The following is a 25,082-nucleotide window of genomic DNA, read 5'->3' on the forward strand; positions in this document are numbered from 1 at the left end:
GGGGAGGCCAGGGACAAAGGCTCCCTAGTCAGGGGCAGAAACAGGGGATTTTTATGGGAAAGGCAGGGGGTGGGCAGAAACCAACTAGCCAACGGGGTACAGGCTATTACCATACAGAAACAAGGCATGCTGGGGGTGGTTCACTTTGTCACCATGACCCAGAGGAAGGTTGCTTATCTCTGGGGAGAGTCTTTTTGCACTCAGGCCTCTCTCCTCCAAGGGAGTGCAGAAGGCTCTTGTGCGAAGGGCTCACAGCCCTCCACAATCTTCCTGCTGAAAATTACATAGGAAAAGCAAAATTCAGAACCTCAAGGCCTTATCAGCATGCAGTTTGCATTTCATAGAAAAATTCACAACCCAGTCTAAGAACAGATAAGAATTTCATTCACCACTGTTGCCATTTTCTGATACACTGTTTATTAGGCAGGATAACAGTCATAGCAAAAGTCTGACATTTTTTAGTCAGAGTAACCAACAGCTGAAAAGATCTTCTCCGCCTTGGCAGCTTAAAATGAACAGAGCAGCACAGTGTAATATTATTAACACCACTTACTCAAGCAGAAGAGTTGGCCCATGATGAGAAAATAAACAGTAAAGACGAATTCTTAGAATTCTGCAAGTACCCACAGCTGCTACCCTTAAGTGCACCAAACAAAAGCAAACACTGTCCTCACACAAAAAGGGATAATTTAATTTACATAAAACAAATTCTAGTATTGTATATACGAACACATGTACGTATAAAAGTGGAAACGTAAATCTTTTTTCCTGTGCTAGTTTGGAGAACATTGATAAAAGATTCCACCAACAATTTCAGGGTTCATAATGGAAGTATTTAAAATCCAGACGAGGAACAGGAAATAAATGCATTCTTTTCCAAGTAACAGCTCTTCAAGAAGAAGGAAGATTTTGAGTCCTTGCTTGCATTCTAGAGAAATGATTCCTGCAGAAATATGATCATCCCACTTAAAAAGAGAATTACAGTCAAGCTCAGAGAGAAGTTTGGACTCCACAGTATATAAATATAGGGCAAGTTCTCCCACCTCCACAATGCAAGAAGTCAAACCAGAGGATTACAACAGACCCCTCCAGCACTAAAATTTGTACCTCTATGCAAGTACAAGTTTGTCAATAGTATTAGAGACATAGTAGAGCAATAGGATAAAAGACAAAATCTGAAGCATTCCAGTTAGAACCCTCCTTTTCAAGAAAAAAGAAAATAAGTTATCTTTATGCCACTGCCACTACAAGACGGTCATGCACCATTAAGCAACTTTGGCGCTACAGTGCTACACGAGAATGAACAAACAGTGTTGCAGTTTACAGGTTCTGCAAAAAAATAAGTTAGGGGACAGTTGCCATACCATGTAGATATAAATGCTGACTTGCATCAACAGGACCAGGATTTTACACCAGTTAGTCAGAAGCATAGAGACACCTGTGGGCATGTTTCCCATGTCACGAGATTTGCCTCATATATTTGCACATATCAGGTGAGCTTCCACCTTTGCTAATAACTAAAGAAATTGTAATTCCTGGCTGAAGGCATTTGCATTTTTCTTTCTTATCACTTGCATCTTATTTTTTAAAAAAATCTTATTCTTTTCCTTCCTACAGAGCACAAAACTCTTCGCTTTTATCCAGTTACAATGGAAAGGCTTCTTCTCCTCTGACTTAAGGTTAACACTCCTTTTCTTTCACTGTCCGATTTTCTCACCTCAGCTGCTGACATCAGCTGTCTCTCAGAGTTCCATCCAATGCAGTATTTAATTTTTCCTTCCTCTTTTTTTCATATATTCCCTCTTCCCTTCAATCCTTTTGCTTTTCAAACCAAGACACAAAGTCTTCATCCAACAGTTAAATAAGCCTGCCTTTGCAGGGAAATATGAGTTGCTTATCAGAGGATGCTTAATGACACAGGGAAGAGAAAATGAAGAATAATGCCTAAATGTAATTTCACACAGTTTCTTAGCTAGAACTTTAATAATTTTTTTTTTTTTCCAACCTGGAATCTTGAATGAGATTGCAATTTAAAACTGCTTGGTATTAAAGAAGTGACATAATGGTATTTCTAATCTTTTTTATTTATATCCTTTCCAAGATAAATGAATTTGCCACTGCAGAAGCAGCATAGCTTTACTCATGGGAAAGGCAAACGTGAACAATTTAATCTTTCAGCCAACCCAATGCAGCCAAGACCACAAAATTCATACAATCATAATTAAGTACCTCAACACAGTCACTCAGCTGGAGAGCACTTCTGAGGTCATTTGCCTCCTTGTATACTCGCTAATAACATCTTGATTTCGACAGAAACAGAAAGTTCCTAGATCAGAGCCTGACACTGTTGTCAAGACGAAAACAAAAGAGAACAAAAATACCGCATAAGCACAAGACGTACCTTTACTTGAGAGGAAGAGAGAAAGCAAAAGATTCTACACAATATTAAAGTAAGGTGGACAAGGCCAAAATAATTATCAGATGCTTCCAGTCTCCAAAGCTCTAGTGTTAACCTCTCTCTGATATGTTATCATTGCTTTCCCTAGAACATCCACCCCCATAGATATTTGACCTTTGTGCACAAGGAATCATAGCCACTTACAAACTCTGCTCTTAAGGAACTTGATGACACATGTAAACCTCACCAGGTCTTAATTATAAAGCAATCTATATACTTTAGGTGATTTTGTTGATTATCATTTGAATTGGAGTATGAAGATGAGGTGACAAGCTGGACTTGCTCAGCCTACAACTTTGAAAGCTTATCAAACTGTTCCACGAAGCCTCTCTTCCCTGTATTTGGTAAGCCTGGAAGGGAAGCTAAGGATTTGTCTAGTGAAAGCACTTTTGTTTCAAAATTTAAGTACACTGAAAATAACAAATAAAATGTCTTATGAGAATTGAGCTTCCATCAGGAGAAGTTTTACAATGCTGGGAGAAAGTAGGGCTAAGGGAATGGAAAAAGAGACACAGAGGTACTATCGCATGGACATCCTGCGAATTGCCTTATTTTCTCCACTGCAGCTGTGAGTTACAGAAGGCAGATGAAGAAATGGGAGAATGAGGTATATTTCTGGTCATTACTAGTTACATTTTAAAGGTCAATGCTGTAATCTGCAATGCCATTCAACTTTCACAGCAGTTCAGTGCTAAATCTTGACAGACCTAATGGTTGCTAAAAATATCCCCATGTTTGCAGTGCATTACGTAATTTTATACTCACTGCACTTAAGCATATTCAATTTCTTAAGCAAACAAACATTCAAGGAAATGAAAGGCAGTGAAATTCCTGAAGCTTTGTTACTTTGCATGGAAAGTAAACAAAGGAAATGTGAGAAAAGACTTTCATTATTCCCACTGACCCCTTCATTTTCAAAACAAAGAAATGTCATGACTTGCACAGCATCACACAAAGACCAGAGCAGAGTAAAGCACGATTTAGCAGGAAAACAGTCCTCTCAGTTTCAGTGCCACCGCCCCCAACCGTATTTCATTCTCTAAGGCAATTATCAAAAGCCTCATGATGTTCTCCTTCTCTTCTGCAAGCACCGAAAATGATCAAATGTTTAAAACAAACACACACACTGCTATCCCATTAACATCCTTAGACCTTTAGGGCAATATTTCAGTTACATTTGCTGTTAGAAGTCAAACAGTTAAAACCATGGCTGCTCTCATCCTCAGCCCCAGCCAGCTGCTCCCCACTCCCACTCTACCAGCTGCCATGAAGGAAATCAACTTTAGCCCCGCCAAGACTAATTCACTGTGGGTTTTTGTCACAAAAGTAGAATGAATTTTTAGAAAAGTCTATAAAAGGAACAAAGACCCAAGGCAGTGGTGAATATTACCGGTCACTAATACAAAGAACAGCTGGAAGGGCAGAAAGTTAGTTTCAGGAAGAGCAAGCACTGCCCTTTAAAAAAACCACCACTAAAGCCAAACAAAAAAAACCTCAAACACACGAGTAACAGAAACCGTGCACCTTTTCTCATAACAATGGCAAACCTTGCTCAATACATTCAAGAGTCATAACCCCAGCTAATAGGTTTTCAGGGACTCCTGAGGCCTTCCAACACTTTCAGAACCTTGTCTTGATACCAAGAATTCAGACACACTGCATGGAAACTGACCCTACACATCCCTTTCCTCTCCAACACTACCGTCTTTTGGGGTCCCAGAACAGACGCAAAGTTTTGCTGAGATAAAAATACCTGCCCATTAGACAAGAAATAGGCCACTACAGGGCCACTTACATATCCCAGATTAAACATGCAGACTGATCCAAATACTGTATTAGTGCCACATTGCCTTTCTAAACGCTGATTTCTTTCCCTCACCTACTTCTCAACATTAGAACCGGGAGTGCAACATTTTAAATCAAGACCAGTGCATATACACCATCCTAAACACCAAATGGACTACATAAGTGCCCCTAAAAGCCTGGATCCAGGCTGTAAACTGCCAACGTGGGAGATGCAGGTCATTAATCCACACTGTCACTAGAATCTCTTCTTGGCCAGATGCCTGCCAGGGAACTCATAATCCACCTGCTGAATGCCAGATAGTGACCATGTAATGGTGGAGCAGCATGAGTCACATCCAGCAGTCACATCCAGGAAGAAAGCACAGAAGCACCTAATGTCAGGTGGTTGTGGCAGCAAGACCAGGAAACAAATTGCTTTAAAAAAAGAGAGAGTAAAATAGAGAGAGAGAGATATGCGAGAGACAACCATTCCTCCCTCCCCACTCCTTACTTCTGTTCAGGGAATCTGCTATGTATGTATCAGCTTCCCTATCCACTCTCCCCCAGCAGAAAGAAACTAACAGAAAATATGAACAAAATTAAGAGATGGGAGAAGACAGAAACAATGAAATCACAAACGTTTCTTCACAATAGAGAAGGCAAAATGCATCCCAAGACTCAAGTGGATGAATTACCTGCAAAGGTAAGTGGATTGAAAGTCTCCATAGCACTGTCTGTTTGGTGATAATCACACCACAATTACTTCTTTTATTATTTGTTGAGCACATGTAAGGTAAAATGAGTGAGCATGTTGTTTTATTTAAGAGATTATAAACGGCATACTTCTCAAGAAGTATGTCAGATGCAAATCTAGAGATATCAAAAAAAAAAAAAAAAAGTAGAACTATCACTTTCATCCCCAAATGTCCATGACTATAGAAAAAGTTCACAAACTGCCCTCAAAAGCTAGCACCAACATGATTAGTACTGGGACACAAACAGGAAGAGACGAACTGGACATGAGCTGGTTAGTACACAGGACCCTGGCTCACCACTGACTTCTGACCTCCCAGCTGTAATCTCCAGAATTACTGATCATTTCTGAAAGGCCAATGCAAAATATAAGAGTGATTTTAGTGGGTTGACCCTGCCTGGATGCCAGGATCCCACCAAATCCATTCTGTCACTCCCCTCCACAACTGGACAGGGGAGAGAAAATATAATGAAGGGTTCATGGTTTGAGATATGGACAGAGAGAGATCACTCACCAGATACTGGTACAGGCAAAACTGACTCAAATTAGAGATACTAACTGAATTTATTATTAACAAAACCAGAGCAGGATAACAAGAAGTAAAATAAGACCTAAACAGTTTCCCCCACTCCTCCCTCCTCCCACCCAGCAACACAGGGCGACAGGGAATGTGGGTTATGGTCAGTTCATCACATGTTGCTCCTGCCACTGTTTAGGGAAAGGAGTCACAGCCTGCTTCAACATGGCTCCTCCACAAGGATCCAAGTCCTAACAAGAAACCTGCTCCAGCATGGGCTCCTCTCTTCATGGGTCCACAGGTACCTGCCAGGAGCCTGCTCCATCACAGGCCTCCCACAGGCTCACAGCCTCCTCTCAGGCATCCACCTGCTCCACTGTGAGTCTCCTCCATGGGCTGCAGATGCATTTCTGCACCCCCATGGACCTCCATGGGCTGCAGGGGCACAGCTCAGACTCCCCTACAGCCCATGGTCTGCACCTGGAGCACCTCCTCCTTCTTCACTGATCTTGGTGTCTGTTGAGTTGTTCCTCTCACCCCACTCTTCTCTGGAAGCAATTACATCTGCCAAACAACTTTTTTTCTTCTTCTTAAATTTGTTATCACAGAGGTGTTGCCACCATTCTGACTGGCCCAGATTTGGCCAGTGGCATGTCTGTCTTGGAGCCAGCTGGCACTGGCTCTGCTGGACATGGGGGAAGCTTCTGGCAGCTTCTCACAGAAGCCCCTCTGCTACCAAAACCTGGCTATGCAAACCCAATTCACATTCCTTCCAAAAGAAGCTCCCTCGGAAGTCCCAACCAACCTCCTCTCTGCAGTAGCAAGTCTGTCTGATAGCAAGTCACGAAGTTTTACACAGCCTATAAGGCATGACTTAATTACATAATGCATTCCAAGAAACTCTGGCAATCCCAAGTTTTTTCAAAGCAGTATGTGACGGGCAACTGCTGTCTATCCTCTTATTTTATTCTCTGATATGTGGATAATCCTCATGAGTATTAAACTGCTCTGATCAAACATTCTTTCTCAAAGCTCATTTTCTTGTGTCTGTTCAGTTACCTTTTATAGCTCATATTTCAGCCTCTAAAATCACAACAAGCCAAGAAGAGAGCCTTGTTCAGTGTATAGTGTTGGCCTTAGGGGAGAATTCGCCATCTTGAAAATACCGAAGTGAATGTAGTCCAGCTGAGTAGCAAACAACTGTTTGCTGGCAGACAACATTAAGGTCTCTTAAGCTATTCTCCATGTGATCAATTCACCAATTAAAACACCAGCACATCAATTCCTCTTACCCAATTCATTATTTATAAATCAGCCATCCAGCCTCCTTAAGCCCTTAGTATATATCCAATCTTCACAACTCATGTTCAGAGACAAATATCATCATACTAGGCAGGTAACAAGAAACCAGTTCCCAATGGGTTATGTGACTCTCCCTTCTCAAGAATTCATGGAATATCTATAGCAAAGCCTTGAACAGACTTAAGTCCATTTCCATCTTGATCCACTTTCATCTCTGTTACTATCTCACACCCTCACCCAATACTCTGATCATAAGTTAAAAGTACTGAAAAATCACACACATATTTCTATCTCAAGGCAGAGCTGACAAGACTCTGCAGGAAACTCCGTATTTGTTGGAGATTTGTATTTCTTTAGGAAGTGAGACATTTAAATAATGCCCCTCACTAGAATCAATATGCAAAGTCATTAACTGGGATTTGGATTAATAAGTCAAATTAACATCAAAGGAAGTTGAACAGCAAAATAGTTTCATCTAGCTCCCTGAAGATATACCCAACAAATCTCTATCAAACTAATTAAGGAATTACATTCCAGCCTGGATGTCCAGTCACTGGGACTCCCTTGGGGCAAAAGTACCTCAGGTGCTCCCAAACATAGCAGACATATGCTATCTAAACTGCTACCAGACAAGTGCTGGAAACAGCTCCCATGCAAATGCTACAGCTGAAGCCCCCAATTAATTGCACAGACATCAGGGAACTGTAATGTGGTCTGCCTCATGTTCAGTAACAGAAGTCCAACACAATGCAAAACTATGGATAGGTCAGGAGCAAGCCAGAACACAGAAGTCATCTATCCCAATACTACAGTGGAGATAAGTATGTAGCTGATACAATACATGTAAGAACCCCCTTGAATTCAAATGGTCATAGACCGAGGAAAAGCAGAGATACCTTGTCCTCCCCATTCTCACACTATGACCATGATTTTACAAAAGAAAATATTATGAAGAACCTCTACTCATCTAGAACTGGGGTGTCAGAAGCAGAAAATGGCTTTTTATTTTATAAGTAAAAACAGTGAATATACAGTTTACACATTCTCATTCTTGTGAGCAGCCTTCATTCTTCAGTTCTAGAAAGAAAAGAACTTAAGTATGAAGTGTAGATTCAGATTCCAAGTGGATGAGCAGCCAGAGGCTGATCTGTGTTACAACAGCTGATACAATCTGCACCTGATGTAAGATGCAAGCAGAAAAGAAGCACGGCCAAGACATCTCCATCCTGTATCTTGTCTGTATTTCTGATCGCAGCTGTTGTTCTACTTTCAAGGCTATTCTTTTCCAGTGTTAGGAACCATGCTTTTTAAAAAATACCAAGTGAAGAACTTTTATCTAATTTGTACGTCACGCAGGTGAACTCCAACCCAAGATGTGGCCCAGTGTGCTGATCCAGAGCCTGGCAGTAGCTTGTTATCAGAGAGTGAAGGCTAAGTTTAGCAACATCTCCCACACTACCTAAGGTTGTGTGGCAGAGCCTTACCAAGGACCCCACAACAAAAGTTTTTGTCCAAATGCTCCTCTGTACCTTTCATTTTCCAAAACATCCAGTAATAATGAGTGCATTGCTACTGACAAGTCTATCATTAAGAGTTTACCTCATCATAGCTACACCTGCAAAGGTATTAGCTTTATTTTAAAAGATTGGGATTTACAGTGGGAAAAACACCCCAACTAAACAAATACATCATTAAGAACACTGGAGGAAGAAGAGAAAAAGGCCTCTCTGTAAAGAGGTAGTAGGCAAATGAAAAAGGAAGAAATGTGGTAACAGCTAGCTAACTAATTCATAGGGAATGACAATAGCACTCAAAAGCAGAGACCACACACCATATTAAAGATAGAGGCTGATAAATGGGAAGGTGAAGAGCCAAGTTTTCTCCAGCCACGGTGTCAAGTAAACATAATTCTAATGGACCTATTGGGAATTAGTCATCCAGCTGTTTCCATCCTGTGTTGGAAATGCATGTGTCTGGCTCAGGTCATGTCAGACCTGCCTTACATCCATCCCCCGTTGACTTGAGGCCTCTTGTGGACTGCAGCTTACTGGATTTTAGAGTGGCAAAAGAAATATGCCTATTCTTTCCCTATTTGGTGACTGCTCTGGAATAACCAGCTATTCAATCCCTAACTTTCCTTGCAAAGCATATCTGAAAGGAGCAGTAGGGAATAATGAGGTGATAAAAACACTCCCAGGGAGTAATATTGTGGCAAAAAAAATGTTCTCTCTGTCAGCAGCTCACAGTGGATATCTAAGAGGACCATAGGACAGGCCAAATATACAGCAACATTCCTACATACTCCTTTATAAACTCCATCGTCTCTCATTAAAGTACTTCTGAATGAGAAGGGTACCTGTGCATCTGATAGATTTCAATCAATTTCTTCCATGGATTTGTTGAGGTGCTTTTTGCACGCATGCAATCTTTCAGCATCCATACATTCTTTAATAAGGCAAGCCTAAGCATTTCACATCTTAACTATTAAGCTGTGTGAAAGAACGTGCTTCTGTTTTAAGCAGTGCACTTGTTAGTTTCTTTTGATGATTCCTAATGGTTCTGTCAGAAAGGACAGTGAATAATTTTGCCTATTTATTTACTCCGTAACAATGACAATTTCCAAAATGAGATTTGAAATAGCTAGACAAATGAGGGTCATGCCACCTCTCCCATTTTATATGTGTACAAATGGAGGTGGGAAGAAGGAAGAAGGCTCAATCAAGATAATCTAGCAGGCTAGAGGAAGAAGCAGGCATAGAAACTGTATTATTTTAGTTCCTAGTCAGTGTCCTAGCTACATGATGATATAACTTTTCAGTTTCTAGAATATTTATTTCCAGTAACAAAACCTGATTTAGATTTAAAAGAACACAAGCACACTGAGAAGAACTAAGAAGTATCATTGCTTATAGTGAAAGGTGGAACTTAGAAGGGAAACTCTTTAGACCATAAGAGAGCCCTCCTTTCTAACCAATGTCACCACTATACCTACTCATGCCCCTTTTAACACATTTCCTTACATTTTGTTCAGGGCCAAAGGCCAAGGGCTCATCAGAAAATTATGTAGATATGTATATCTACAAACTGTAGAAATCACATAGATGCAGCCCACTCCTCTGTCTACCTCACTTTTAATTCAAAATTTTTGCTTCAGTTTTACAAATACTCAAAAGCTCTACAGAACTCAAGTTCAATGTTCTTACCTCAGCTGATAGGGCGGTATCTTGATAGCAGCATCGGGAGAATCCAAGGTTTCTGTATAATTAAAGGAAACAACAGGGCTTTTGAAAGAAACTTCTGAGTTCAACCACAGTAATACATCTGGCTACAGTCTCCAACCCAATGATCCTAAAGTCTACACCTACTAGAGCTGACAGAACAATAACCACTGCTGCTCTAAGTTGCCAAAGCTTTGCATAAATCTGTCAGGACATTGCATGCCCAATGAGAAGGCACATAGTACCATCTTTTCCCTTTCACTTATCAGCACTTCAGCAGCACATCCACTAAAACTGGAACAATATAGAGGATATTTGCATGTGCAAGACTAACACACAATTAATGAAGCAACCCATGCAACATCAAGATGAAAGGCCAGTAATAAGACAGCAACAGGTCTGATCTACCACAGAATGTTGTAGCTATGTATGGATGAAAAAAAAATATTAAAAGCAATTGAAAGTATCCCAGTTATGCTGATTTAAGTAAAGGTTCTTGATGATTGGTGTTCCAGGCTGTTAGTGTCAAAAAACACTCTAAGCCACAAACAATCTCTGAAAATGGGTGGATGCTGAAATGTACCTAAGCTCATATTGCCTTAAAAGATTAATTCTTTATACTGATCATTATAAAGCAAGGATAAAAGAGCTCATGGAGTCCAGTAAAACAAAACTTCTAGCTTTTAAAATAGATTCCCGAACGTAAGACAGCGTAAAAACTGCACTGCATGTTTTTTTACGATGATTTAAGGGAGGGAGGGGGCCTTTTAAGGAAAAGATAGCACCTCCAAAACGTACATGGAAACTGACAGCTACTGATACCCATATATCTGCCTCGCAAGAGCCACGAAGCAGATGCAGGAGGTGAGGAAGGCGAGGGGCGCGGATGCTCTCCGGGACCGGCAGCAGGTGACACGGCCCCTTCCAGCAGCGCGGAGCTCCCGGGCATTTTGAACGGCCCAGGTGCTCCGCTCCCTTCTCAGCCGCTGGAGGCTCCGCGGCCGGCGCGGAACAAGTTTGTTGCGGTCTCCCTGCCCCCGCCGTTACAAAACCTCTCCCTCGGCGCTGCTGCCCCGCTCCGCTCTCCCGCGGGCAGCCCGCCGCCGCTGCCCGCGCCCCTTACCGATGGCCGAGGTGCAGCTCTCCTTGATGGCCCTGTGCTTGCTCCCCGACGCCTCCTTCTGCAGCTTTCGCAGGATTTCTTCCATCTTGCCTCCCCCGGGATCCTCGCCTAGCCGCGGGGGAAGAGGAGAGGCGGCGAGGAGGAGGAGGGAGGAGGAGGAGGGCGGCACGGGCGGCAGAGCGGTGCCGGGGCTGCCCCCGCCGCGGCAGTGCCTACGCGGGAGCGGAGCACGGCACCCCGCTGCCGCCCCGCCGCCGCTGATGAATCACGCCGAGCTCCATGGCGGAGACACGTCAGTTGTTGCCGCTGCGGAGTCCCTCCTCCTCCTCTCCCACCCCGGGCAGGCCCCGCTGGCGCAGCGGGGCTGGGGCCGGGCCTGGCCCTGCCCGCGGGACCGCAGGGACTCTGTTCGCGGCGCTGGGGCTGACGGAGCCGCGGAACGGAGCGGAGCCGGTGCCGCCGGAGCCGGGGCCGGACCGTGCGGCGGCAGCAGCCCCGCGGGAGGCGGGCAGGCGGGTCGCCATGGCGACCGGCGGGCGGGGGGCGCCGGCAGCCCCGGCCCGCCCGCCCCGGGCAGCGGGAGGCGGGCGCTGGGTGTGCGCTCGGCCCCGCGGCTCCGGCCGCGGCTGCTGCTGCTGCTGCTGAGCACAGCCCGGGGCTGCGGGGCAGGTTCGCGCTCCCGGCGGCGCTGCCGCAGCGCAGCCCCGGTGTCCCGCAGTCCCCTGCGGAGCCGCGGGCGCTCCCGCACCGGGCCGGACGCAGGGAGCCAGGCCAGCACACCGGCGTGTGTGCCGGCTATGGGTATAGCCTGAAACGAGTGGGGTAAAGTAAGTGGCTGTGAGATCTACGCCTTTCTTCCTGGCTGGCAAGTGCAGAAGGTCACGACTTAAGCTACTTGTCTGTGCCTTCACAGGCACGCACACCTTAATGTCCCCAACAAGCCAATCTCCAGAAGAAAGAACAGCCATTCCAGTAGCTCAGACCTTCCCCTTCACACCCGGAATGCTTCCTACCCATCAAACCTCCTACCTTCCTCAGTTTGATGTTTCCCTGCCTTATCTGTAGTTTATATGCTACTCGCCCTTTTTGTGACCGCATCAGTTAATTGAGTGTTACAACGTCGTCGTCTTCTTGCAGAATCTCTCTTAAAAGAGACAAGAAGACAAGCAGACAATGGAAAGAAAAAGACAGCAGATAAGAAAGGCATTCCAGGTAGCAGCTGGCAGTATTAGCGGTTATGTCTCCTACTGCTAATTGGAAGAGTACCAATGGTGAATTACCAGGCAGGATATTGGCACCTGGTGAATCAGCCATAGTATTTCCCATAGGATATTGGGCTTTCAAAGGCTGTCCCTTGTCCAAATACTTACAAGAGCTCATCCTGTGTTCAGACATATAATGAATGCATAATCCATAGTTGCCTTTTAAGGCCAGAATTTAAAAGTCCTGTCAGAAAAGAAAAGGATTTAGAATGATGCCAGAAAGGTCTAGAGGTGGATAGGTTATTGCTGGAGGTGGAGAGGTGTAACCTATTGCTACAATACTAAGAATTTTAAAAAAGCAACCAACCAAACAAAAAGCCTGACAACAACCAACCAACCAACCAACCAACCAACAAAAAACCCTAACCAAAATACCCCAACCTTTAACAGAAATACCATTTAGCTTCCAATTTCAGGCCATAAACCAACCTCTAAGAAACTAAAAGTAGTTTCCCAAGGTTTCTTGCCTCAGACCATGCTCTGCCACCTTCCTTAGAACGAAAAATCTCATGATAGCTGGTGACTGAGATTGTCAAGGCACTATGATGCTGTACGTCAAGGCTCAAGTTGAAGTGATGATGAATTGTTTCCCACCCATGTGCTTCCTCTTTATTCTGTGTTGTGCTTAGTAGAAATGAGCATGAGGGTCGGTTTCTGGCTTTTCAAGGCTTTGTTTTTGTTTTTCCTGGGGGGGGGGGGGGAACAGAAAAAAGGACTATGATGGTGATTTAGGTATTTTTAATGAGGAAATTATGTACCAGAGTTCATTTGGATCGCTGGAACATAAAAGATAAATATGTATCTATAAGTAGTAAATAATTAATTGCTTATTTTCAGGGAACCACTGATGAAACTGAATTAATTTTTAATTTCAGATTATTTCTAGCTATATGCATCATGAACATACTGGTTAATTTCTCTGTAGTCCCTATAGGAAGGTCTTTGCAGCTGGCATGTTCACCAGAGCTATAGTGTTTTTCATAGATGCTCGATGTCACTGAACCAAGATTTGTATTCGTGTTTCACTCACTGTCCAGTATGTTCAAGCAACATGGATTCTGTGCTGCTAAACACTTTCTCTCAGTAGTAATGTCATCATCTTGTGAGAAATGAAGGTCATGTTCAGGCTCTCTAGAGCATCTTAAGGTCTGCCAGTAAGACTATGCAGAAGGAGGAACAAGTGAGCCATGATGACTCTTCCCGAGCGTATGTGTCAGAGTACGATGAGTCAGCTTGCTGAAACTTTTCACGTGAGGCCCTCCGCTTCCATATGGACAGGAGTCCATGAGTCCTTGAGTCTGTTGTCTATAGTACTCACGTAAATACACAGTAACCATGTCCTGCTGGAAGTTACTCCGTGAATAAGCTTTGCTTAGGGAGGAGGTCATATTTAATCATGCGCTCTGGACTCGGTTTCAAGACAAATGTCCTAAAATGTCACAATGTCTGGAAGTCCAGCTACAGAGGAGGGACGATGGTGATGAAGCCTCCTGTCTTGCCATGAAGAAAAAACTAAGCTTTCTATGGTTATCCTTACAGCTCAGAAGTCCTCCTTGCTTTGTCCTGGCTTTTGAAAGCAGCCTTCTACAGCAGTAGGAGTCAGTGCTGTTGATCTCCTGCAGAGCTGAAGCCTGGTCCAACTGGAAGTCAGAAGGCTCCTATGCATATCTGGTATCTGCAGGATGCAGTAGTCATGTATCACTAAGATGCAGTGGCAGATACACAGTGTGCTTTTGTAACACTCACCTGGCCATGCCAGCGCTACTGATCTTTTGCATTATGTGAATACTGATTGTATCCTGGGATACATTCACAGCTCTGAGCACACACCTGTCTGCCCTGTAATTCTAGTCTTTGGGAACATAAAAAAGAATTAAAAAGTACAGTAGAAATGTACTGTTTCCCAAAGTTTAAAGGCACGTTAGACTGCAAGATAATCACATATCTTTTCTATTAGTCATTATCACTCATGTATTATCACCTGTGCCTTGGCCATTTTAACAATATTCTTTGTCAAGATCTCATTGTATACTGCAGATGCTGGAAAGGGTGGACCAAAAAGATGGGCTGTGTCCCTGAGAACTTCCTTCAAATTTAATTACAAAATACTAAGAAATTCCCTTTAATGACAGGAAAACCACCTGGTTCCATGGTTCAAAAATTATGCCTTGCCAGATTTTTCAAAATTACTCTTCCCAGAAGCACCCCTATGACAGGACTGACCAGCCCTTGCAAAAGAAGCTTGGGCTCTGTTTTGCTCAAGAAGCTCTGTACATGTGACTGCCCTTACGAAGGATAAATTGCTAAAAAAAATTCAAGTGGAGGGAGCTGTAGCTGGAACATGGGCTCATCACCACCTTTGTGACACCTCATAGCAGATGGAGGTACTCTTTCTTCCCTCTCCCAGCGGGCATCGAGACTCAGACAAGCAAGACCCTTGTCAGGATTTTGGTTTTGGTTGTCTAGACTGTAAGCACACCACTGATGATGGGGTGGCATCTGTCATTATTTGCCTGATTACACAGGGAGTTACAAGAGGCTGGAGCTGAGGGCTCAATGAAGTCCTTGCTGAGCTGCTGCTACTTTCTGTGCCCTTCAAAGTATGACCTTTCTGAGCAAGGCAAAGCACATTAGGCACCTGCTCAGTGCAGGATTACAGAGTTAGGGAGAAAAAGCCTCTGGAGTGGGAGCTGTAAATACAGCCAACATATATTCAGCACTGTCTTTTCGGTACAGCCTCACAACAATTATTCTGTGAAGAGCAGTTGTAGCAAATGTAAAGTCTTTGGATCCATGCAAGGGTAGAAATACGAGATAAGACTTTCTGGCCTTGTTGAAGATATATTTTCTGCAAAGACAGAGAAAAAATAAAAATCCCCATAACTGTCTTCAATTTACCATAATCTTTTCATCCCTGCAGAGTTGCCAAGGCAGTTGAAGAAGGCATCAGGAAGACAGAACAGCTATTCTGGGCCAGATCAAAATCGTTTTTACCCAGTAGTGTATTTCTGACAGAAGTTAGATGGGCATTCTTAAAGAAAGGGCAGAAAGAGTATAGTGCCCTTTCCTCTGCTAAAATCTCCCAGTTTCTGTTAAATTGCAGACTAGGCACTTCCTGAGACAGTGGTTTTTATCTTCATGTATTCAGTAATACCTGGCAGATTTTTCTTCTGGTAATGTATCTAATTCCTTTTGAATCTTTTTTATGCTTTTGACCTGCACAACTACCCTCTGGCAGTGAGTTCCACAGCCAAGCTGTATGCAAACAAAAGAAAATTCTTTTTTGACCAGTTTTAGCTTCTTTTTGCTTAGTTTTTTGATGCTACCTACCTTTTGTGCTGTGAGAAGCAATGCATAAGCATCCCCTAATTTCTCCCCACCATTCATGATTCTTTATGCATTGAGCATGTTCTCCCTCAGCTGTTTTTATTCCAGTCTACAGTGAACTATTCCATTTAATCTTTCTCCCTAAATGATTTTTAGTCATTCATAGGAGACTGCCCTTCACTGTACTAATTCCAGTTCTTCTCTACCCTGAAATACAAGAGCTTGTGAAGAAGAGTGAGTACATGGGAAAAAGCAGCGTGAAGATTTGAACAATCTTGCTTCCATCAGACTCCACTGAAAAGGCTTTGAGGGGCAAGAAAATTACAAGTAACTGTGGAGTTAACCTTAATATCACAAGAGTTCCAAGTCAGCCAGAAAACTAAACTTCAGAGTCCCACTTTTCTCCCATAATCTAGAGGATTCCCCTAGTTTAATCTATGGAAAGAAAGCTTAAAAGTGCAGTCCATTCAAAAGCTGAATACAAAAGGATTGTATCATCTGGCCATCATATATTTGGAATATGCAAAATGGACAAGCCCAAACTCTGAAGCTGTCTCTGAAAAGCGACTGAGCTGGTAACTTGTCATGTAGCTGTATGAAATGTAGGCCACTGAAAGTTACAAATGCATTATACATATTTGTGTCCATAACCTGCTTTACAATCTGTTGTGGCCTTTCCTCATTATGAGGAAACAGGGACATCATGGCATCTGCAGCTGCCAGAGGCTTGTGTTACAAAGTCAAGAAAGGTCAGCAAGGTCTAACTAAATACATCTCTACTGGCCAGGAAATGGATTGTGATTTGCACTGCCCATTTATTGTTAAGCATATAAATGCATGTGTTGAAGTACTAGAAATACTCCTAGAAAAGTTAAACATTATAAAAATTTTCAACGTACTATGCTCTTTTTGAAATAGATAAATAGATTTTCGTGCCACTATTACAAATTTTAATGGAGGACCACTCCCTGACAAATCTCTGAATTTGTTAAGTATGGCGCAAAGTAAAGAGAAATACAAGGGGACAGGTTAAATAGATGTTTAATAGTGTTAATATGTAGATTCTGTTCTGCCACAGATCAATCTGGGATGAATTCCCTGGTTTTGGGCCATTGCTCTCAGGTTTACAATGCAATAGTGGGAAAATTCAATTCAGAGCCTTCTTTTTATGCATTCGTATAATACTCAATATAAACACAAGAAAGAAGTCTCCTTCTTCTTCTCCGTGCTGCTCCCAAACTCTCTGAGATACAGTTTGACTCTGTTAGTCAATGGTGCTTATTTTTCTTATTTTTTAAGAGCAACTTAAAAGATTTAAAAGATAAAATGTTCTGAATTAAGATAGATAGTTAGCTTCAGATCATAGTTTAGTTCTTATTTATTATGCCTTTTCCTCGCAATAATAAGACGGAACTTATTTCAAGGGAGGTAAGTCCTGGTCTCCAAAAGTTCTTCCAAAGGGTGTAAAGATCTGTTACACCCCATTTGCTCTTGTCCCTGCAGACATTAGTTTTCATCTCAAAGGTATCACTGAATCACGGAATCAATTAGGTTGGAAAAGACTATCAATTACCTGTACATCTCCCTCTGTCATCTGACTGGGCACAGGACTGGTTTTCTGAATTTCACACTTAAATTGCATATTAGCAGTAAAGTTGACCAGTAAGTAGACCTGTGGTATAGCCACACACTTGGAAGCTTTCTTGGAATGTTCTTCAAGAGGCCAGTTTGCTATAAACTGACTGATGAACTTGTACGTTGAGTAATGTCCTTTTACATTTCACTACTAGTATTAATCAACATGAAATCAATGTTCAGATTGTTATTGGCATGTACTCTCTGGAGCTATAATCAGAGGGAGTAGAACATTCAGCTTCCAACTTGCTGGGAGTAGACAGTAATTGCCTTTAATTCATGATCTGAAAATCCAATGCTAAGTGATATTGAACCTCACAAAAGCTCGTTACAGCAATAGTCACACAAGCACCCAACCTTGTGGACCTGAGGGAGAGCACCGCTAACCATGTGTATAATTTTTGAAAACTTCTCTTGCATTAAATGAAAAATCTAGCAGAAATATAGTGTTTCCCAGCATGTATTTTGAAAAGGGATTTCAAGGAATGGCATTGCAGAGTTCTGTATTTAAATTTCAGTAGCTTCCAGATCAAATATACTCAGTCTAGAAATGAAAAACCTTGGGAGAAAACAGATCTAATAACCAAGGCTACAGGTTCATCTGGTTTCTAGCAGTCAAACTGGACTTCGTGCTATCTTTGGTGTACTAGGGCAAGCAGAAAGAAAAAAAATATTGAAATTTTGGGGAGATTATTAAAAGGATGGTCCTTTAAAGAACAAAGACTATTTTTAGGGATACAGCACAAATGGATTTTGATGGTTTGATCTTAAATATGCCTACCAGTACTCTTGCTTTCTGTCTTACTGTAAGTCTCACTGATTTCATTAGTATATGATTGGTCCTGTGCAACTCTTTTCTCTCATGTTTTATTGAAACAATTGCAACCAGCAGAACTGTGTGATTTTGTGTCTCAAGAGCAGCTTTTCTACCATAGCCCCTTACTTTTGCAATGTGTTCTCTCACATTTGATCCGTAAGAACTGATAAAAACTAGTCACCTTACTGGACATGTGTAAGATGATTTGCTGAAATTTGTACAGATTTGGACAAGTTTTCAATGTGCAGCAAAAAGCATAACCCAGATACATAAGCCAGTCTTGCATTTTGTTTTAATTCTTCATGACAACAAACAGGGACATCTTCTCAAATAAAGGTTCTCAGATTGCATTAAAATTGGCAAAACATTATCTTCTCTCTTTGGTCTAGAAGTAGTGAAACTAATCTGATTGAAATGCAAAGCAATTACCCCTGCTCCCATCCAGATGGAAGACTTCAGCCCCAGTTAGTATTTGACAAAGTGGGTGAAAATGAGATTGTACTGTGGCAGTTGCCAGGTAACCTTGAGGTAGTGCCACCTATAATGCCAGCCAACTTTATAAATGACATATGTATTACAGATACAATATTGATTTCATGTAGTTGCATGTCACTAGTAATGAGAAAATTGTTCATTTTATTTACTGTGCCTTTTCCAATCTTCGTGGAAGTTGAAAACATTATCTTCTTAAACACCAAGGGTCTACTTTGAATAATTTCTTCATTTGGGAACAAATTAATTCAATTGTTGTCCAGGCCAAGGGTAAGCTGATCTTTATGGTGCAGAACAGAGCATCATTGACCCATTAATGAATAGCGATGTAGATATCAGAATAAGAGGATTTAGTCATGTTGCTTTAGCCATGATTTTGAAGTACAACACATATGAAATAGAAATAACTTTTTAAAATTAAACTCTGAAGTTCCATCTGTTTCCATTCAGCCTTGTGCAAGATGTTTTAAGCTAATTTACTGTTATTGGCCATAGACACAGCTTCCTATCAGCACTGTAGAAGGCTGTCCCTTCAGAACTGGAAGCAAATCCTGTAGCTACCATAACCCTGCCCAAAACGCAAGTTAACATACCTCACATATTCTAGTCCTTGGATGCTTCAGTATATGTATGTGCATACACATGACTCTCTGGGGAGGGCAGCAGCATTTCCTTCCTTCCTTCCTTCCTGCCTTCCTGCCTTCCTTCCTTCCTTCCTGCCTTCCTTCCTGCCTTCCTTCCTTCCTTCCTGCCTTCCTTCCTTCCTTCCTTCCTGCCTTCCTTCCTGCCTTCCTTCCTTCCTTCCTGCCTTCCTTCCTTCTTGCCTTCCTTCCTTCCTTCCTTCCTGCCTTCCTGCCTGCCTTCCTTCCTTCCTTCCTGCCTTCCTTCCTGCCTTCCTTCCTTCCTTCCTGCCTTCCTTCCTTCCTTCCTTCCTGCCTTCCTTCCTGCCTTCCTTCCTTCCTTCCTGCCTTCCTTCCTTCCTTCCTGCCTTCCTTCCTGCCTTCCTTCCTTCCTTCCTGCCTTCCTTCCTGCCTTCCTTCCTTCCTTCCTGCCTTCCTTCCTTCCTTCCTTCCTGCCTTCCTTCCTGCCTTCCTGCCTTCCTTCCTTCCTTCCTTCCTTCCTTCCTGCCTTCCTTCCTTCCTGCCTGCCTTCCTTCCTTCCTTCCTGCCTGCCTTCCTTCCTTCCTTCCTGCCTTCCTTCCTGCCTTCCTTCCTTCCTTCCTGCCTTCCTTCCTTCCTGCCTGCCTTCCTTCCTGCCTGCCTGCCTTCCTGCCTTCCTTCCTGCCTTCCTGCCTGCCTTCCTTCCTTCCTTCCTGCCTGCCTTCCTTCCTGCCTGCCTTCCTTCCTGCCTGCCTGCCTTCCTTCCTGCCTTCCTTCCTGCCTTCCTTCCTGCCTTCCTGCCTGCCTTCCTGCCTTCCTTCCTGCCTTCCTTCCTTCCTTCCTGCCTTCCTTCCTGCCTTCCTGCCTTCCTTCCTGCCTTCCCTCCTGCATGCCTGCCTTCTTAAAGGCTGTTCCTGTGAATTGCAGTTAGCCACTGTAGTATTTGCAATGCTGTGAGCACACCCCATTGTACCTTACTGCCTGGGATGCAAACAATATAAAAGTTATTAAGAACACTCTTTATATAAAGATCACATAATTTCATATAAGTACATTTGAACACTCCTGTGGAGTCAGGTCTGGTTCAGGAAAACTCCAGCTCAGCAGGAAACTTACTGTGTTTTGTGTGAACTGTTTTCCTTGTGATTTGTATCTGAATCATGAGAAAGAACATCTTCAGTGCAAGCTGCATAGTTGGTAGAGCATGTACAGGCAGTTAATCACTTTTATCTCCTTGGTGTTCTTGTGATTTGTTCTTTTTGTTTGGTTGGTGTGGTTTTTTTTCCATATACAACTGGGGGCAGAGCAGATGGCAAAGGCTTAGCTTGGTGTAATATGTCCATAAAATAAGCAAAGCTGTCAGTGAGCCTTGTTTCCAGCAGGCCTATTCCACTTTGATTTTTCTTCCACTGGAATCAACCTCAAAAATACGATTTTAAGAAGAAACAAGCAGCTCCACTAGCAGCAAAATTTAACAATTCTGAGTTTCTCTCTAAGCTCACTGTAGAACTTCTCCTTAGGGGAGGAAGGCAATACTTTGGGATTCTCTCCTCCACAAGGCAATGTTTTTCGGTGAAGCTTGTAGGAATTCTTCGGTTTTGCTGTTTCTGCTCTTCTGTCATTAAAAGGTGTTTTGGGGAAGTAGGGAGTGGCAGGAAGCTGGCAAAATCATAGAGACATCCGTCCTGCATGAGTTCATGACTTGATAATGCAAGTCACATGATTACATGCAGTCTCATTAAATTCTCTTCAAGTTTGAAAAAAAAAAAAAAAAACCCTTAGATTTTTGCACCCATTGTATTGAGCTAATTCCTAAATATCTTCTGAAGCTGTAACTTCAGAAGTTATTTCTGCTGTTGTTTCTGCTGCCAGGTGTGTCCTGTGTGTGCCAACACAAACAACCTTGCACAGATAGACAGCCAAGACAGGCTTTACCCCAAAACAACATTTGAACAGGAAACACAGGTAAAACAAACTTTATTGTTGCTTATTTCTAAGGAAATTATGAAATGGACTGCTTAAAAAATTTGCCAAAGGCCACGCACTAGGTCTGAGGAAGAGCTGTGTCTGAGGCAGAGCTGTGAACAGAAAACTTCTGAGCCACAGTCCAGTGCATTCGCCACTGCTTAGGGCATTCACCATTCATCCTTTCTTTTCAGAGGACTACCATGTAGGAACATATTATTCAAGGCTGCTGACAAGTCTGACTAGCAGTTTTTCTAACAATTGGAGGAGTGGCAGTTGGCAAAAGGTGATAATAGTGCTGGGCAGCAAAGATTGTAACTGCTTGTGCCATGCATTGTATTATACATTTTATCTTTAAATGCTTCCTTAGAGAAGCACAAACAAGAATACGAAGGAAGTAGAAATCTGACACGTGCCTATAATTTATAATACTCATTATATTTTTGGGACAGCCATCCTTGGCAAGGTAAATTACTTTATTTATAGGCAGGAGATGCTCATGATTTGCATGGTAATGCATTCACATCTGCAAAGCCCATAAATTAGCCTCCAGCTCATTACAGCAATGCCATTGTCTTACTTGTCAGTATGTAATCTGATCCCAAATGTTTCAGATATCCACAAAATAAAACCAGCCTGAGGAAAGAGCTTCACTGTTGCAGTATTAGCACACCAAAAAAATCTCCTTCCCCTGAAAAAAAAAGAAAATAACATAAAATGACTGGATGGGAGGAAACTGCTAAGTATTTCAAAAAGATGAGCCCCAAAGCCTAATACTCAAGAAACTGGAAAGCTGTTGCCATGGTTTAAGGTGCTTAAGCCAGTTCAGCCAAAATAATGAATTTATTACACTTTTTAAAAGGTTCCAAATAAAAGCAGCTTCATACAAGATTAAGTCACTCACTTGGCTGTGCATCCTGATTTTATCCTAATGTGTCATACTTGAGCGCTTGTATTATTATTACTGTTTCAAGCTGGTTGTACACAGCTATCCGATGTCCTTTATTTTGGTGAACATTATAAAGACAGTCCCTACTTCCAGGTAGTCAAGAGTTTCCAATTATGTCAAGATTTTGCCCCTTCATTAAGCCAGCAAAAAGACAAAGTCCAATGTAGACAAAAGCAGGCTCATAGAGCACATGTCCCCTCCCATCCAGATATGCAGATGCCTCCTATGTTAATTCACTTTGTCAAAGGCCACTGGATAATAAAAGATTGCTGGTCCCCAAAGTTCAGCTTCTGAAGTAGCTCAGGCTCAACTTTGCTATGGTGGGTATGAAGAAGAGGGGTCTCCACCAAACTCAGATAAATGCTGGTTCACTCTTGTAACTTCCATCTGGTTGCCTTTAACTGTTCTGAGGCACATAAACATACCCATCCTTAAAAACCAGAAAACTGAAACCCTTACAATCACAAGCCCTACCCACATCATTGGAAAGGTCTTCAATAGTGTGAAAAGCCGCTGTCAGCAAGCTCTCACCCACTGCCCAGACTTGCTTCTGCATTACCCTACTGCGTACCTCCTCTGGCTTTTTTAGCTCTTCCTTCCAACCTCTCCACCTACTCTTCCTTGGCTGTAGAATCCTCAAAAACCTCTCTTCTTTGCTGGCCTACTCCTGCAGGTAAATGACTGCAAATGAGAAGAAGGCCTGAAATAAGAGAGCTTCAGCTGAAGCTTCAGAGTGGGAGGGGGCGAGGCACAGGTCATTGCACAAGTGATGTTGGATTCAGGATCCCCGTGTACCTGCATGCAAGATATGCAGTATGTTACATTTTTATTGAATTCTGGCTGATAGTAATAGTTATTTATTTATTTATTTATTTACTGTAGCTCTCTTGTTTGTCTCAGTATGTGGGAGAGCAGCAGAAAAACAGGGCTCTGCATGAGTCATAACCCAGAAAAAGCTCTGCTGAGAATGCAGCTCACACTGTTCTGCAGTGTAGCCCAGGTGATAGGCATCAGTGTTGCTGTTCTCTCCATGTTGTCGGTCTCATATTACCATGAATGATAATATTCACTGTGATGTATTCAAGTAGAGCTGTAGGGATGGATAGTTAGGGATGTCTCCATTTAATTTTCTTCTTTTCCATACTGACATGAGAAAAAGGAAATGCAGCATAAAGAAAAATAAATACTTGTTTAGAACAAACACAGAAACATTAAAAAAAATGGGTGTTCTAAATCCAGGGGTTTGACCTCACTTGTGCTCAGTTGTACTTTTGATCTTGCAAAGAATTGCACAAGGCTAGATCCAGTTATGGGCCCAGGGAGGGTTTATACGTCTCTGCTGTGTATCCCACTGCGTGAGTGGGCAGTGCCCATGTATGAGCCACAGCCTTGTCAGCCCAGAAACTAGCAGATATTTCTTTTAAATACAGGACAGTCCTAGTGAACTCTGTGGGACCTTCCTAGCAAAGAGCTGGGCACAGAGTGAGGGAACAAGAAGGCCTGGTGTTCTCCATGAAACCTGCAGTTCCAGCACACATTTAAAGGCAGCCTTCCTGCTCACAGTGGGAGTCAGGCTGCTCAGTGCTAAGTCTGCAATGAACTTCTCACAGAGGGTCCCTGGAGCGGTCACTGCTGGATGTGGATGACTGCCCACATCCAGGGTGCTCTGAATGTGCCAAGCTGGGGATGGCAGCAAGCACTGATCTGGGTACCTGTTGTCCTCACATCTGTCTCACCCAGAAACTGAAGACCATTCGGGGCTGCTGAAGTGCCAGCCCTGTGTGGCCCTGCATGTCCCACAGAGAGCAAGCAAGCTTGCTGTCCTTGGAGCTGCCCTTTTAGGCTGAATTTCTGCACTGGCACTTCATTTCACATGCTGGCCTCCTCTTGGCCTTCATCAGACTGTACAAACATACTCTGAGTAGTTGAAAGAGATTCCAGTATTTGAGTAGTTTATCAATGCTTCCCATGTTTAATGTGGTTCTTCTATTCCCAAGAGAATGGAGTACAGGATACACTGGGTGTTGCTGTTTAGATACTGCACTTAAAAGTACAGTGTCTGTGCCTAGACAGAGCTGATTTCTGTGCCATTTATAATTGCATTCACTTTCTAAACATGGCATAATCTCCTTTACAATTATATGTGTGGGAAAAAAAATCTTAGTAGCATTTTTGTTCAGATCACCTGTGATAAAGACTCCTTTTCTTTTTCCTCTGCCTATTGTGCTTTAAACTTTTGCTGAACCTATATTTTGTACTGAGTTTCTTCATGCATTGTACTACTGATATCCAAGGAATTATTTCTTCACGAATGGTAGCAAAAAAAGCATGCAAAGACTAGAAACAGGCATGCTGTAAAGACAGTTTAAAAACATACATTTTCCTCTGTGTGTATTTAGCAGTTTCCATCTTTGCCATATGTTCTTTTCCTCATTATTTTGCCTTTTAGATTGTTCTTTAACACTTGCCTGTTTTCTTGGTTCTACAACAGAAGGGGAATTGATCTTTCATTTGTTCGCAAATATTCCTTATTGTCCCAGGTTTTATTACCCCATCTGTTATTGAGTGATCAATTAAAGTCTCTTGTGGTCTCACTTTTCCAACTGATCATGCTATACCACAGACTATATTTCAATGTAATTGCTATCTACTGTATGATGTGTAAACGAGAGAGAGAGAAGCAAAAAGACAAGGGTGTTTTTCCCCTGCCTACCATTCCTCTCTTTCTGTGTAAGCACATATCTTCAGTGCTTACTTTTTATCAATGACAGCATTTAAACTAAATCCCTCATCTCCACTCTTTTTTACATGGGTGCAATGCTTGTAGCTCAGTGTTTGCTACTACAAAGCACAAAAGTATATACAAAATAAGCTCACCA

General features: G+C 42.5%; 1 protein-coding gene across 8 annotated transcripts in view; it reads right to left on the reverse strand.

Annotated features, from left to right (window-relative positions):
• Window positions 1–11,642, reverse strand: part of ARFGEF3 (ARFGEF family member 3) — a 90,728-nt gene extending 79,086 nt beyond the window's left edge. For 4 of the 8 annotated variants that reach the window (XM_032102050.1, XM_032102049.1, XM_032102048.1 and 1 more), the window contains exons 1-2: window positions 11,158–11,639; window positions 10,020–10,071 (exon numbers count right to left, since the gene is read on the reverse strand). In XM_032102050.1, coding sequence (XP_031957941.1) covers window positions 10,020–10,071; window positions 11,158–11,242 — 137 coding nt within the window. In that variant the 5' untranslated portion in view covers window positions 11,243–11,639. Of the gene's footprint in view, window positions 1–10,019; window positions 10,072–11,157 lie in introns of all 8 variants that reach the window. The other 4 variants (XM_032102047.1, XM_032102045.1, XM_032102044.1 and 1 more) reach the window with 2 other exon arrangements.
• Between the last annotated feature and the right edge of the window lie 13,440 nt (window positions 11,643–25,082).

This window comes from Corvus moneduloides, chromosome 3, assembly GCF_009650955.1.
Source record: "Corvus moneduloides isolate bCorMon1 chromosome 3, bCorMon1.pri, whole genome shotgun sequence".
Classification (NCBI taxonomy): Eukaryota; Metazoa; Chordata; class Aves; order Passeriformes; family Corvidae; genus Corvus; species Corvus moneduloides.